This window comes from Ochotona curzoniae, unplaced genomic scaffold (assembly GCF_017591425.1).
Source record: "Ochotona curzoniae isolate NIBS_2020 unplaced genomic scaffold, NIBS_Ocur_1.0 scaffold_2476, whole genome shotgun sequence".
NCBI lineage: Eukaryota > Metazoa > Chordata > Mammalia > Lagomorpha > Ochotonidae > Ochotona > Ochotona curzoniae.
Window position 1 is genome coordinate 20,656,975 of NW_024467095.1, and position 12,826 is coordinate 20,669,800.

Below are 12,826 nucleotides of genomic sequence, written 5' to 3' on the forward strand. Positions count from 1 at the left end.
CAGCTTTCTCCTTCCCCCCATTTCTGTGCTTCCCTCACACACCTGAACCTGACCCTCACTCCAGAGCCACAGGAGCGGTCACAGGGAGCCCATGAAGACCAGGCTGACCAGCCACATGACTGGGGACAGCCCCCTGGTTCGCACAGAAGTGCCCCCTTCTCACATACGCTGCAGGCAAAAAGGGAAGGTCCGGGGCAGGCAGTCAGCCTTGGGGGACCCCCAGCCCAGGCTCCGCCTACCCCACCCCACCCCAGAGCAGGGGCACACCCGACCTCACCAGTGGCTGCAGTTGTCCAGGACAAAGGACACCCCCGACGGCCTCAGTTCCTCGCCCACGAGGCAAGGGCACTCAGACAGAGGCAGGCAGCGGCTGTCCAGGAGGAGGAGCCCAGGAGGGCAGCGGCAACCTGGGGGCACGGGTTAGTAGGGAGAGCCCTTAGTGGGCGGGGTGAGGGTGGGCACAGCAGGCAGAGGACTAGTGGGCCCCTCGCTCCCCAGCTGGCTGAGTTGACCTCACCCTCCACACAGTGCCCACTGCAGTTGTTGTTGGCCTCGGGATCCAGGCAGGATGGGGGACACGGGGGCACCAGGCCCTGCTGGCATTGGTCGGCACTCACATACACACGGCCTGGCCCACAGTCTAGGGGAGAGGGGCAGCAGCCGGGTAGGCATGGGGCAGGCAGAGCTTTGCCCTCCCACAGGCAGGACTCGTTTTGGGATGTCCCCATACCATCCTACTCCCCTCTACCTGTGCCACCCATGCAGGGTTGCAAGCTGCAGGGCACCCTTTCCTGGGAGGCCCCCAGGCAGGGGGCACCGCCATTCTTGGGCGGGGGATCCACACAGCTTCTCCAGCGAATCTGGTGGCCACCCCCACAGGACACGCTGCAGGGTCCCCAGGCCTCCCACTCAGTCCATGTGCCGTCCACTGTGGGGGAAGGAAGGAAGCCAAAGGGGGGTTGGGGAAGAGATGGGCAGAGCCAAGGGAGAGCCCAGAGCTAAGGAAGGGAGGATTTCTAGGAGCTTTCCTGCCAGGGATAAAAACCTTCAGTCTGCATAATGGCAGGGAGCCTGGCAACAGGGAGTGGAGGCGCCCCCTGGTGGCAGCCAGTGGAGGTGGCACCAGCAGAGCCAGCCCGAGTTAAGGGAGACCCGGTGTGGGCAGCCCCTTTCCCAGCGAATACAGGCATGGGTGCGGGATCACTTCCTCGGATTCCGGGGCTGCAGGGCCTTCAGCGTGGAGTATAAGGACCAGAGGCATCTGGCTCCAACCCCTCCCGCAGTGATGCCCTTTATCTTCCCTTCCTGACAAGCCCTCTGTGGGCTCAAGTTTGTTACATCAGAAAAGCACTATCCTTCTCAAGTCCCAGGCACAGACGCTGGACACTGCGTACCCCTTCTAGGGGGGAGAACGATGGTGCTACCCTGGTAAAGGTCTCTGGTGGGCACCTCTCTAAGTATTCCATTGGGAAGGGGCCTGAGGGAGACCCAGGGGTGGCAGGTTACCTGGGCAGGCCTGCACAAAGCAGGACTGGCTGCGGAGCTGGTTCAGTGGACAGCCGCCCCCAGACAGCGGAGGCCGCAGCAGCTCCCGGCGCTGGAAAGTGAGGCCCAGGCCACAGCTGTGGCTGCAGCTGCTCCAGCTGGACCAGGGAGCTAGCACACAGTCCACTGCAAGCAACAGGTGGCGTGGAGCTCAGAGGGGGCCCACGCAGGAGCAGGGCCCTCAGCATGGCCACTCCCTCATCCCCGACACATACCACAGCCGTCTTCATCAGAGCCATCCTGGCAGTCGGGCTGGAGGTCACACCGCCGCCACAGGGGCAGGCACTCTCCACTGCCACAGCTCAGCTGGCTCGGGGAGCAGAGGGCATGCGAGGCTGGCAGGCCTGGTAGGGCCCTGGTGGGCACTGTGAAGGGTGGGGGGCTTGCTGCCCCAGAGGTGGGGTGGGGAAATGGAGCAACATATGTGACCCCTAGCTGCAGGGTCCACTGAGCCCCCTAGATCTCAGGCCCAGAGTGGAAAGGAGCTTGCTGACCACAGACGCTGGTCTCCCCAAGCCTGTGCCTGGGGAAGGCCTTGTGGATGAGCTCACGGGAACCCAGGTCTACATAGGCTGTCTACTCGCCACGGGCTCCTGGGGTGTCTGGCGCAATCAGAGCATCCAGAAGAACACATCTCACCCCTGGGAGCCTGGCTGTGAATGGGGACCCCTCAGGCACTCCTTCCTGGGACTGCTTAACTCAGGGTTTCTCCTTTCCTGATTGGAAAATAAGGCTTTGGTCCTAATGATCTGCATTTGGGGGATGGATGGATGAACCGATGACATGCGTGTGGACAGATGGGTGGATGGATGGATAGACGGATGGACGGATGACAGGTGTACAGATGGATGACAGGCTATGGATGGATGGTGGATGAATAACTGAGCGAGTGGATAATGAGCCCACAGACGTATGGCTGTATTGTGAATAGAGGGTGCATGGAGGTTTAGATGAGTGGTAGTAGATGAGTGATGAATGAACAAATTGGGTGAATGGATGAATGATCAATGGGCAGGAGCCTCCTGACAGGTCACAGAGGTTTTATAAAACAGGCTGGAACAGACACAAATCCTATCCCACTCCCTTCTCGCCTATCCCCAAAGACACACACAGGCCCCCTGGCCACCACCCCCCATACACAGAATCCCCCTTTCTGGACAGTGTCACTCCTTCAATTTCTCTCCACTCTCTGTCCCTCCACACCCCTCACCCACCCACCCTCTATGAGCTAGACACAAAGGACAGCCCTCCCCACCCACCTGCCTACCAGCCAGAGAATCTCTGGCCATCCCTGCAGGGTGGCACGGTCCCCGCTTGCTCACCACAGTGCCTCTCATCAGAGCCGTCCAGGCAGTCCTCCCTCCCATCACACAGCTGCTCCTGCTCCACACAGCCCAGGATGGCACAGGACATCTGGCTGGGACCACACCGTGTGGGCGGGAAGGGGGCTGGCTCCCTGCTCTGGCCTGTGGGCACACACAGAGCCAGCTGACCAGGGCCCCGGCTGCCTAGTCCTTCCTTCTGGGTCACCTCCCTCCTCTTCGGCCTTCTCCTTGAGATCGCGAGAAAGGAGGAAACGTGCTCAGGAACCTGGGGCCGAGGCTCGGTCCTGTGGTGACCTTGAGCTGTGTGACATGGAGCACAGCGGCCACTCCTCTCCTCGGGGCCTCTGTCCACTCACTCCAGGCTGGGGACACAGGCAGGGTGCCACATCTCACCAGCTGGGGTCCTGGGAGGTGCTGGGTGCTGAGAAAGCGCAGACACGGCAGCCATCACAGGTCGTGGGGTCTTGGCCTTGGTCTGGGGTGTGGCGGTGGTGGTCCCCACTGGCATGGACTCCTTAGAACTGGGATGAGCAGCTTTGGAGGCTGGGACGGAGCTCACTGTGGCCTCTGTGGGTGGAGGAGAGAGGAGCCTAGAAGGCAGGCACAGCTACCACAGACCTCACCCCACCTGCCGAGAGCCTCAGAGCAGAAAGTAGGAGGGTCTGGGGTGTCCTATAAGGGTAACTGGAGGTGATGGAAACCCAGCTGTGAGCTGAGATTTGTATTTAGTCTCTAGAAGACACACGTAGCAAGGTCCAAGTTCAAACAAGTTCCCTCTGGGAACAAAAGGAACAGAGATTTGCTGTATCATTTCACAGCTGGGGTTTGGGCTTGGCTGCACACTGAGAATGTCTCGTTCTGGCCAGAGGTTCGCCGTCAGACGAGGCAGCCTTTGCTTGCAGAACCGGACACAGGATGCAGTATAGTTTATCCCATAGGTTTTATGTGCTGGGGCCTGCAGGATGGCGGCTTAACCCACTTTCCACCAAAGATGCAGACACATGGACCAGGGTGGAAGGCTCAGCACAGGTATTAAGGTACTGGCTGGGATGCCCACATTCCATGCCCAAGTGTGTGCACTGCAGCCCAACCCCAGGACCCTGCTAACACGCACAGGAGGCAGCAGGTCACGGTCAAACACGTCTGTCCCGGTCACACTCCTGGAAACCCAGGCTGAGCTCCAGCTCCCAGCTTTGGCCTGGCCCTACCCTGGCTGTGGCAGACATCTGGGGAGTGAATCCACGATGGGAGATCTGTCTCCATCTGTCTCCCTCTTTCACTCTCCTTACTGACCCCTCTCACAAATAAAATGAATTCGTAAATTACAATCAAAACACATGGTTCAACTAGGCCTCTGAATAACCTCCAGCAGAACTCGCAGGGCAGTTGGGCTCAGCTGAGGCTTCCCTGAGGTCCAGGCAGGTGCTGTGGGGTGCTCGTGGGGTGCTCCCATGGCCCACACCTCACCCTCCTCCCTAGCTCCTTCCCCTAGCCTGGGACGGCTGGCACATGGCCAGGCAGGGGGCACCTTTCTTGTCCTGGTTAGGAACAGACTTGGTGACCTGGCCTACGCCTATGCCCACTTGGGTCAGGAAACACTTCAGAAGTGGGCAGTGGCTGGCCACATGCACGGACTGGCAGGGGCAGAGCAGGCTGGGATGAGAGACTCTGCCACACCCAGGAGCCCCCTCCCCACCCTGGAATTCAGGAGGGTGGGGAGGGCAGGAACTGGCTGTGGTCCCGGTGTCTCAGGTCTCCCTCCCTGAGCCAGGCCTGCTGGGGGAGGCAGGGCTGGGAGTGTGAACCACTGAGAGGTGAGAGGTGACAAGTACCTGTGGGGGTCACGAGCGACCCCTGCTGGAGATGCCAGCGGTCCGGTTCTGCCAGCCCCTGTGGAGGGAGAGGGCTCAGCCACAGGCCGCAGCGCGGCCCCCCCGGAGCAGCTGGGCAGTTCAGTCCTATAGCGTCCTCCTGTTTCCGCCGAGATCTGCTGACCTGCTCAGCCCCTGGCCATGGTCTCTGCGCTCTCTCCCCTCCAGGGCCCAGGACAGAACTGAGGATAGAGCTGACGTTGGCACATTAGATGGGCTCCCACCTCTACAGTGGGCCCCAGGGCCAGCCTGCTGCCCTCAGGGCCAGGGGTGTTAGTGTCACTGGCACATTAGTGCAATCCACACTAGCTCTCACTCCCAAGCATCCCCATCCCGACACAAATTCATACACCCCCAGTAACAGTCACTTGCACACTCATAACACATTCACACACTCAGTCACACACTCACATTCACACTCATTCGGTCACACTCACACACTCTGGGGCCCTGACCAGCCTGACCCTCTGTGAGAGAGGGCCCCTCTGTTCTTCTCCGTGGGATACCTTCCCCCTCCTCTGGAGTGCCAAGGCACACGGCTCCTCCCAGCTCAGAGCACAGGTGCTCTGGCACCTATCTCATACCTTCTGTGTGCCCCTGCGCCACTCTCCTCCCCTCCACTCCCCAGGGCCCTGCCTGACCCTGGAGCCGCCCAGGCTGACAGCCTGCCATAGAACAGCACTAGGGAACACAGCAGAGGGAAGGGAGCAAGCATGTGGGCTTGGACGTAGAGCAGACCCACAAGGCAGGCACAGGGCTCACAAGGGGGGAGGCCCACACTGCCCTCCAAACCCCATTCACCTCCTCGGGCTGCAGCTGAAATGGCTGTTGTTCCTGCTGGGTGGCAAGACTTGGGGTCTTGGCTGTAGAATGGACTCTGGGAAGACAAATCAGCAGATGGGGATCCCCCCAGCCTCAGAGACCCCACCCAGGAGGGAGGCTGGGAGGCCCTGGGATAGGGTTGCACATTCAGGAAGGACCCCGTCCACCGTGGTTGTACAGAGGCAAGGCTCCATGCAGTGCCTCTCCACTTGCTCCTGTGTTTGAATCACCAGGAAGGCTTGCAACACGCACCCCAGGCTCCACCCTGCGTAGCCTGAGAACCTGAATTCCCAACAAGTGCCAGGTGATGCTAGCTGCTGGTGCAGCAGCTATATTGAGAAAGATGCACACTCCCAGGAGGGAAAAGAGTCTCCAAGGACGCAGCTGCTGCCCCCTCCCTCCAGGACACCTCCCCTGGGGATGCCCCTCCAGAGCCAAGCCAGGGGGTAGCCAGGCAATCACCACACTGTACCTTCCAGGGTCCGCTGGCAGGGACCTACAGCCTTCCTCATCAGAGCTGTCTGTGCAGTCTGCAACATCATCACACAGACCTCCCACTAGGACACACTCCTCACACAGCAGGGTGGGGGCCCTGCACACAGGCTGTGTAGTGCTGAGGGTTGCTACCATCCCACTGCCACTCCTCTCCTGCAGCACGGCCCATACCTGGCTCACAGCCCAGCAGCTCAGCCCGCAGGAAGTTGCTGCGCCAGATTGTGCTGTGGGGCACATGGTGGGGCCACACTCGGATGGACCTCGCCTGCACCATCCGGCCAAATGTCCACACCTCGGGGGCCTCATTGCCCCAACCCCTAGGGAGAAGCTGCGGCAGAGGGCGCCGGTTGATCAGGACCCTGTTGCAGGCTCCTCCTTTGGATCCATCCATGTCCCACCATCTTCACAGCAGGGCCCCCCCTGCCACTCTCAGAGCCCCCCTGCAGGCTACTGGCGGGTCTGGGACTGGCTGAAGCTCCTTCCACTGGGCTGTTGATGCTCTGAGACCAAAGGGCATGTTGTGTTCACTGCTGTGTCCTCAGAGCCTGGCATCTGGCACACAGCAAGTGCACCTTCCTGGTAGGAAGGAACTGCCAGTCTGGACAGATCCTGAGCTCTTCACGAGGTCTGTGTCAGGGAGTTGGGAGGGAAATGCACCCCCCACGGGGTGGGGCTATGCCCAGGCTGCTTGAAGTTCTCAACGAATCTGTTGGCTGCCTCCTTCAGGCTACCCTTGAGCTTCCCATGCCTTGTCCTGAGCCACGCTGGGAGCTCCTCTATTCCAGCTGACAGAAGCATCCAAGTCCTCTGCAAGCACTGCACCGAGGGACTGCCCCCCAGGGAAAAGGACAAAGCTGCATAGTAGATGGACTGGTGCGGTACCTTGGGCGAGGGCAGGGTGCCCGGCAGGATGTCACGGTAAGCATGCCAGTGTAGACCATCGCTGCTCAGCTGGAGTGAGAAGCTGGAGGCAGCAGCATTGGAGGGCCCAGCCCCCGGTATGATGATGCCTGGGGGAGGAGCCAGGACCACCACAAGTGTCAGAGCCACGGAAGGACCTTACTGCTCCTTCATTCCCCACCCCCTGTCCACCCCCAGTCCCCACTGACCAGTGAGGTTTCGGGGCTGCAGCAGGTCCAGCTGCAAGTAGGGCGGCCGAGTGAGCCACTCACTGGACGTATCCTCTTCATGGCTCTGCCCCTGAGTGCTGGGGCCCTTGGTGGGAACACTCAGGAGGGCAGCCCAGGGTGGGTGCTCTGATGGTTGGGGCGATGTGTGCAAGCTTGCCTTGGGTGCTGGGGCCAAGTGCAGGGGCAGATAGCAGGGATCTGGGTGGAATAGAGAGAGAGGGTGGAGCAGGGGAAAATAGAGGCCACCAGGGGCTGTCTGGGGTGTGTTAGGAAGCCAGTAGGAGAGCCAGGCACTCTAAGGGGCCCACACAGGTGACCCTGGCTTGGGATGGGAGTCAAGGGAGAGGACTTAGGGTGGCACCCATCCTCTCTGGATGCCCTGCACTGCCTGGGTGGCCAGGGAAGTGCCCCAGAGGCCCTGGCACCTCTCCTGGTCTGGGCACCATGCTTCCCCCCTCCACACCCACTTTGAGATCACATGGCCTTTACCGCCTGGTGAAGGCAGAGCATAGGTGGTCAGAGGGGCTCCGATCTGGGCACTGGGCGCTGGAGCTGGTACAGGAGTGGCCATGGGGGACAGTGTGTGGTTCTGCCCTGTATGAGGATGTTCCAGGGTCAGCGGGCAGAGACTGAGAGGGCGCTATGGAAGTCCCTGTCCAGCACCCAAGGCCTCGCCCTGCTTCTAGAAACAACCTCCCAGTTGGGAAAAGTCCCATCTCCTCTGCCTGGTAGGACTTGGGGTTGTCACTTCTACTGAAAGCTGGAAAACATAGAGCAAAGCCACCAATCAATCTTAAGTCATTTGGGGACCAAAGCAGAGCAGGTGCAGTTCTGAAAACCACAGATGGGGCACCTCTGTGGGCTGGTATTCAGATGCAACCCTGCAGGCCGGAGCCCAGTTCTCCCCTCATCGCATAACTGGAGCAGTGAATATTCTGTACAACTGTCTTGCTGACCCCATCCTAAGCTCAAGCCACCTGTGGGGGCACTGGACCTGTACATTACATGTGTGGGAGCCTGCTTCATCTTTAACACATTTCCGAGCAACGATGCTCTTGAAAAGGAATCTTATTGAGATAAAGGGGCAGGGAAGTAAGCAGGCCTGGCCTGGAGAAGATATCCAAGGGCAGAGAAAATATCCAAGGGTGGTAGCATGGGCAGGGAAGGCAAGGGGGGGGGAGAGAGAGAAAGAGAGAGATGCCCTCAAGGCCACTCCCTTGCCAGCATCTAGGACCTCAGCTTCCCACCAACCTGAGGCTGGAATGACTAACCGTCCCCTGACTCCTCACGGCCACCCTGGCGCCCTCTCTTAGAGCCCCTGCCATATTTTCTTCACAACAGGACTGTCCCACTATATCCCCAAGATGGACTCACCAGGCAGGGCACAGTGGCAGCACAATTCTCCCATGCCTTCCACCAGGACCCAGCCCTGCAGGGTATGGAAGTCAAGCCAGCTGCCTGGCTCCCCCAAGCCTGGTCTCTTCATGCCACTGTCTAGGAACTCTGCCTGTCCCACCGCTGGGTGCCTCACCTCAGGGCAGCTGCCCAGCGGGCAGTACGTGGAGCAGTGTGTGGTCCGGTTGTGCAGACATTGGCACACCAGGCAGGGGCCCCCGCGCCAGCGCTCCCCGACACGGTGGACCTGGCCCCTCTGCTCACAGCCCTCACAGGGCTCTGTCTGGCACCTGGGAAGGGAGAGTGGGGCCTGGCCAGCTGAGCAGGTCCCCTGGGTGACCAACCCTCTGCTTTACCAGGAGGGTGGGGATTCACAGCTGTCTGGACTCTACGTGGTGAGAGTGGGGAAGTCCTGGGTGAATAGGGACATCTGGTCACCTGGTACCCCACCCCATCCCTGTCCCTGAGAAATCTCAGTTTGCTCTCAAGAGGAAGGGAGCGATTCGTGCTACTGGCCAGGCACTCGGTGGAGCTGTCATGGAGGGCACCGGGCAGGCAGTCCCACTGTAGTCCCCCTACGAGCCTCTCCCTACACCTCCAGAGGCCCACTTCTGCCCCTGCATTTGTCAAAGGCTCTGTGTACCCCACTTTGGGATCTAAAGGGCAGGGATCCCCAAAGATGCTGGAGGTATTGGGGGCCTGGGCAGGGGGTCTGGAGAGCCTTGTTGGTGGATGTGGAGCCACGAGCATGAGAGGGGCCATGCAGGAGGCTGAGTGGGAAATGGGAGTGAGAGCGGGGCAGAGCACCTGCGGGCCTTGCGGTGGATGCCACGGCACTGCTGACCCCGACCTGAGGGGCGGGGGTTGGTGGAGCTTCGAAAGGACCACTGGATGCTCTGGCTCCCACAGGGACCCAGGCACTCAGCCCAGTGGGACCAGGATGACCAGCCACAGTTCACTGGGGGTGGTAGGACAAGAGTCAGGGCCAGCTGGCCTGGGGGTGGCCCAAAGAGTCCAGTGAAGGTCAAGGAGGGGCCCCACCTGCACAGTTCGGGTTGGGCCGGCAGCGTTGGGGCCTCCCATCCTGGCACACACAGAGTTGGCAGTTGGCCTTGATGCGCTGCCCAGGCCAGTAGAGGGCACCATCCACTAGGCAGGGGCACTGCCACGGCCACATGCATTGTCCTTCAGGGTCCATCACCTGCCCTTTTGGGCACCAGCAGCCTAGAGAAGGCCCAGAGTGAGGCTGTACAAAACCTTTGACCTCCAGAGACCCACAAGACATTCCTGACCTGGGCCCATAGCTCCCTCACCTGGGCTGCTGCAGGATGGGTCAGGTGGGCATTTGGCCTGGCCGGAGAGGTCATCGCAGGTCAGAGGGCAGGGGGCACAGGGCCAGAACACCAGCTCCCCGGAGCAGGTGGCATTGGGGCAGCCCTCCTGGGAGCAGGGCTCTGCAAGGAAGGCAGACACAGAGGTCAGAGGTGGGAAAGCCTCCCTCCAGCAGGACCCACCTGTCTCCCACCTGGACCCTTCTCCTTTCCACTCACTGGTCTGGCGGGTGCTGTGTGGGTCCCCGGGGAGCAGAGCACAGGGCTGACCTCCATTCTGGGGTGGGTGGCACTGCCGCTGCCGTGTCACAGTGCCTCGGCATGGGGCAGAGCACACAGACCAGGGGGACCAGGAGCTCCATTTGCCGTCCACTGGGAAGGCAGGGAGGGCTGGGAGGTAGGCTCAGGCTCTCCCCATAACGCCCCTCCCCAGTGCCCTAGGCTGCTCACCTGGGCAGGCCACAGTGAAGCAGGCCTGAGACTGGTGCTCAGGGCCTGGGCAATGCTGCAACACGGGGACCCCGGGCAGGGAGCAGTGGCGGCTTCGGTCCTGCACTCCAGGCCCACAGGTCTCACTGCATGGCCCCCAGGGGCCCCAGGGACTCCAGGCCCCACATCCTTGCTCTTCTGGAGAGAGCCCCGCTTCTTCTGGCGAGGCACAGTCAGGCTGCCCATCACACACCTGAAGAACACAGCAGGGCCTATACAGCTCTGGCTGTACAGGTGCTCCGGTGTATCTGCTCTCACCTCACCCCACTGCCACACTCACCAGCTGGAAACCAATGCAGGAGCCATTAGGACAGGCATATTCTGGGCAGGGGACCCCTGTCCTGTTGGGGCCTCCAAGGGCTGGCAGTGCCGCTAGGGAGGAAAAGAGAAAAACAGTCCCAGATGGGTCCTGCCAGGACCACACAACCATGCTTCTCCCCCTTCCTGCCCTATGGAAACAAAGTGTCCATACCACAGCCCTGTTCGTCCTCTCCTTGGGGACAGTCAAGGGTCCCATCACAGCGCTGTGAAATCTTCAGACACAGCCAGGGAGCTGAGCCGCAGGGGACGAGGCCAGGGCACGGGGGCAGCCCCGTGGAGCCTGTGGGCACCGCGGGAGGGGTGCTGCTTACAGCCCACTCTGGAAAGAGGAGCTGGGGTGGGGGAGTCGCAGAGGATGTAGCGGCTAGGTAGGCGGCTAGGTAGGGGAAGGCTCCTGTAGGGGTAGGCGGGCCGGCGGAGGGGGGACACATTCGCTAGCTCACGGAGTTCCACGCAGGCGTGTGGAAGAATGTGGGGAGAATGTGGGGAAGGGATGCGGGCCAAGGCAGGGGCCTTTTTCTTGCATGACCTAGCCTTCCATCCCACGCCCCAGGCTTGGGTGAGAGGGCAGAAAGGTGTCTAATGAAAAGCTTCGTGGGAGAACTCAGAGGAGCAGGGAAAACACCTGCACGCACTCCCTCCCTCCCACTCAGCCCTGGGGCGCCAGGGGCAATGGCAGGGATGCGCACTCGCCCGCGCGAGGGAAGGCACAGGCAGGGGTGCAGGGCAAGGCTCTCACCGCAGGCTGCAGGGCCCTCATCCGAGCCATCGGGACACTGCGGCACGCCGTCGCACAGCTGCCCCAGGGCCACGCAGTGAAAGCCGTGGGTACATGGCACGTGCTGTGGCGCGCAGGGCCGGCCGCAGTCCAGCTCGTCGCTGCCATCAGCGCAGTCCTCTTCCTGGTCGCAGCGCCAGCCCCGTGGGGTGCACTCGCCGCTGCTGCACGGGAACTCCCAGGGGCCGCAAGGTGGTGCTGCGCCGGGTACCCAAGTTAATCCTTGGCTGGAGTGGTCCTAGGCTCCCCAAGGTGGCTCTCACCTTCGGGGCGCCACCACTGCTCATTCCCTCCCTGCTCCAGACCCATCCTGGCCCTCACCTGAGTCAAGGGCATTACCCCCTCGCCCCCTCCCCAAGTTTAATCCCTCCTGGCTGCTCTTGAGGTCCTGGGCCTGAAGCATGCAGCATCCCCCTTGGCTTTGCTCCAAGCGAAGCCTTGAAGGCCAGCAGCTAAGCTTTGGGTTCTGTCAAGCCCTCCTCTCCCTTCTGATGATGCCCACGGTACCCTGCTCCTACTCCTACTCACCCCCGGGGCATCCCAGCCAATGTCTCCTCCCCCAGCAGCTCTCCCATCCTCTCCCACCTGGCCAGCCAGCTGCCAGACTTCAGGAAGACTCACCAGGGCTGCTGCTGGCCAAGGGACTTAACATAGTGGCCAAAGTGGAGGGGCCAGACAAGGTGCCAGGAAGGGGTATGGGCAGGGAGGGCAGGGGGCAGTGCCCAGGCCCCTCATCAGCTCCATCCGAGCAGTCCCAGACTCCATCACACAGCTGGAAGGTTGGCACGCAGATGCCATCGGCACAGGACACCTCTCCGGGCAGGCAGTCCCCTTGCCCTGCAGCCAGAAGGGAGGAGCCGGTCCCAGGGCATTGCCCTCTGCCCTTGCTGTTCGGAACACACAGAGGGAGCCTGGCCAAGGAGGGGTGCAGACGAGACTGGGGCTTGTAAGGAGCTGGAGTGTGTGTGGGAGGGGTGTCGGGGTGTGTTGTGGTGTGTGGTGGGTAGAGCAGGTCACCTAGACATGACTCTTCATCAGCGGCATCCGGGCAGTCAGGGTGCCCATCACAGAGCAGCATGGGGGGCAAGCAGCGCCCATCAGCACAGGCCAGTGAGTCTGGGGGACATGGGCAACCTCGCTCGTCTGTGCCATCTCCACAGTCATCCTGCCCGTCGCAGAGCAAGGTCAGGGGCAGGCAGTGGCCAGAGCTACAGGTCACCTGGCCCTCGGTACAGCCTGGGGTGGCACAGCCTGGTGAGAAACAAGAGGAAGGGCTCGAGACAGTGTTGGAGGAGCCTGGAAGAGCAGAACACCCGAGCCACAG

The 12,826-nt window shown here is 61.4% G+C and overlaps 1 protein-coding gene across 1 annotated transcript in view; it reads right to left on the reverse strand.

Moving 5' to 3' along the window:
• LOC121170710 (SCO-spondin-like) overlaps positions 1 to 12,826 on the reverse strand; it is a 47,614-nt gene that overhangs the window by 23,082 nt on the left and 11,706 nt on the right. The window contains exons 28-53 of the mRNA XM_041001949.1: positions 12,520 to 12,753; positions 12,124 to 12,339; positions 11,464 to 11,700; positions 10,684 to 10,775; positions 10,365 to 10,596; positions 10,134 to 10,286; positions 9,897 to 10,037; positions 9,625 to 9,807; positions 9,391 to 9,541; positions 8,720 to 8,873; positions 8,563 to 8,617; positions 7,678 to 7,782; positions 7,168 to 7,386; positions 6,941 to 7,068; positions 6,216 to 6,386; positions 6,036 to 6,166; positions 5,543 to 5,618; positions 4,703 to 4,760; positions 3,264 to 3,437; positions 2,868 to 3,011; positions 1,761 to 1,931; positions 1,507 to 1,671; positions 749 to 928; positions 518 to 640; positions 278 to 407; positions 43 to 168 (exon numbers count right to left, since the gene is read on the reverse strand). Of these exons, the coding sequence (XP_040857883.1) occupies positions 43 to 168; positions 278 to 407; positions 518 to 640; positions 749 to 928; positions 1,507 to 1,671; positions 1,761 to 1,931; positions 2,868 to 3,011; positions 3,264 to 3,437; positions 4,703 to 4,760; positions 5,543 to 5,618; positions 6,036 to 6,166; positions 6,216 to 6,386; positions 6,941 to 7,068; positions 7,168 to 7,386; positions 7,678 to 7,782; positions 8,563 to 8,617; positions 8,720 to 8,873; positions 9,391 to 9,541; positions 9,625 to 9,807; positions 9,897 to 10,037; positions 10,134 to 10,286; positions 10,365 to 10,596; positions 10,684 to 10,775; positions 11,464 to 11,700; positions 12,124 to 12,339; positions 12,520 to 12,753 (3,949 nt within the window). The remainder of the gene's footprint in view (positions 1 to 42; positions 169 to 277; positions 408 to 517; positions 641 to 748; positions 929 to 1,506; positions 1,672 to 1,760; positions 1,932 to 2,867; positions 3,012 to 3,263; positions 3,438 to 4,702; positions 4,761 to 5,542; positions 5,619 to 6,035; positions 6,167 to 6,215; positions 6,387 to 6,940; positions 7,069 to 7,167; positions 7,387 to 7,677; positions 7,783 to 8,562; positions 8,618 to 8,719; positions 8,874 to 9,390; positions 9,542 to 9,624; positions 9,808 to 9,896; positions 10,038 to 10,133; positions 10,287 to 10,364; positions 10,597 to 10,683; positions 10,776 to 11,463; positions 11,701 to 12,123; positions 12,340 to 12,519; positions 12,754 to 12,826) is intronic.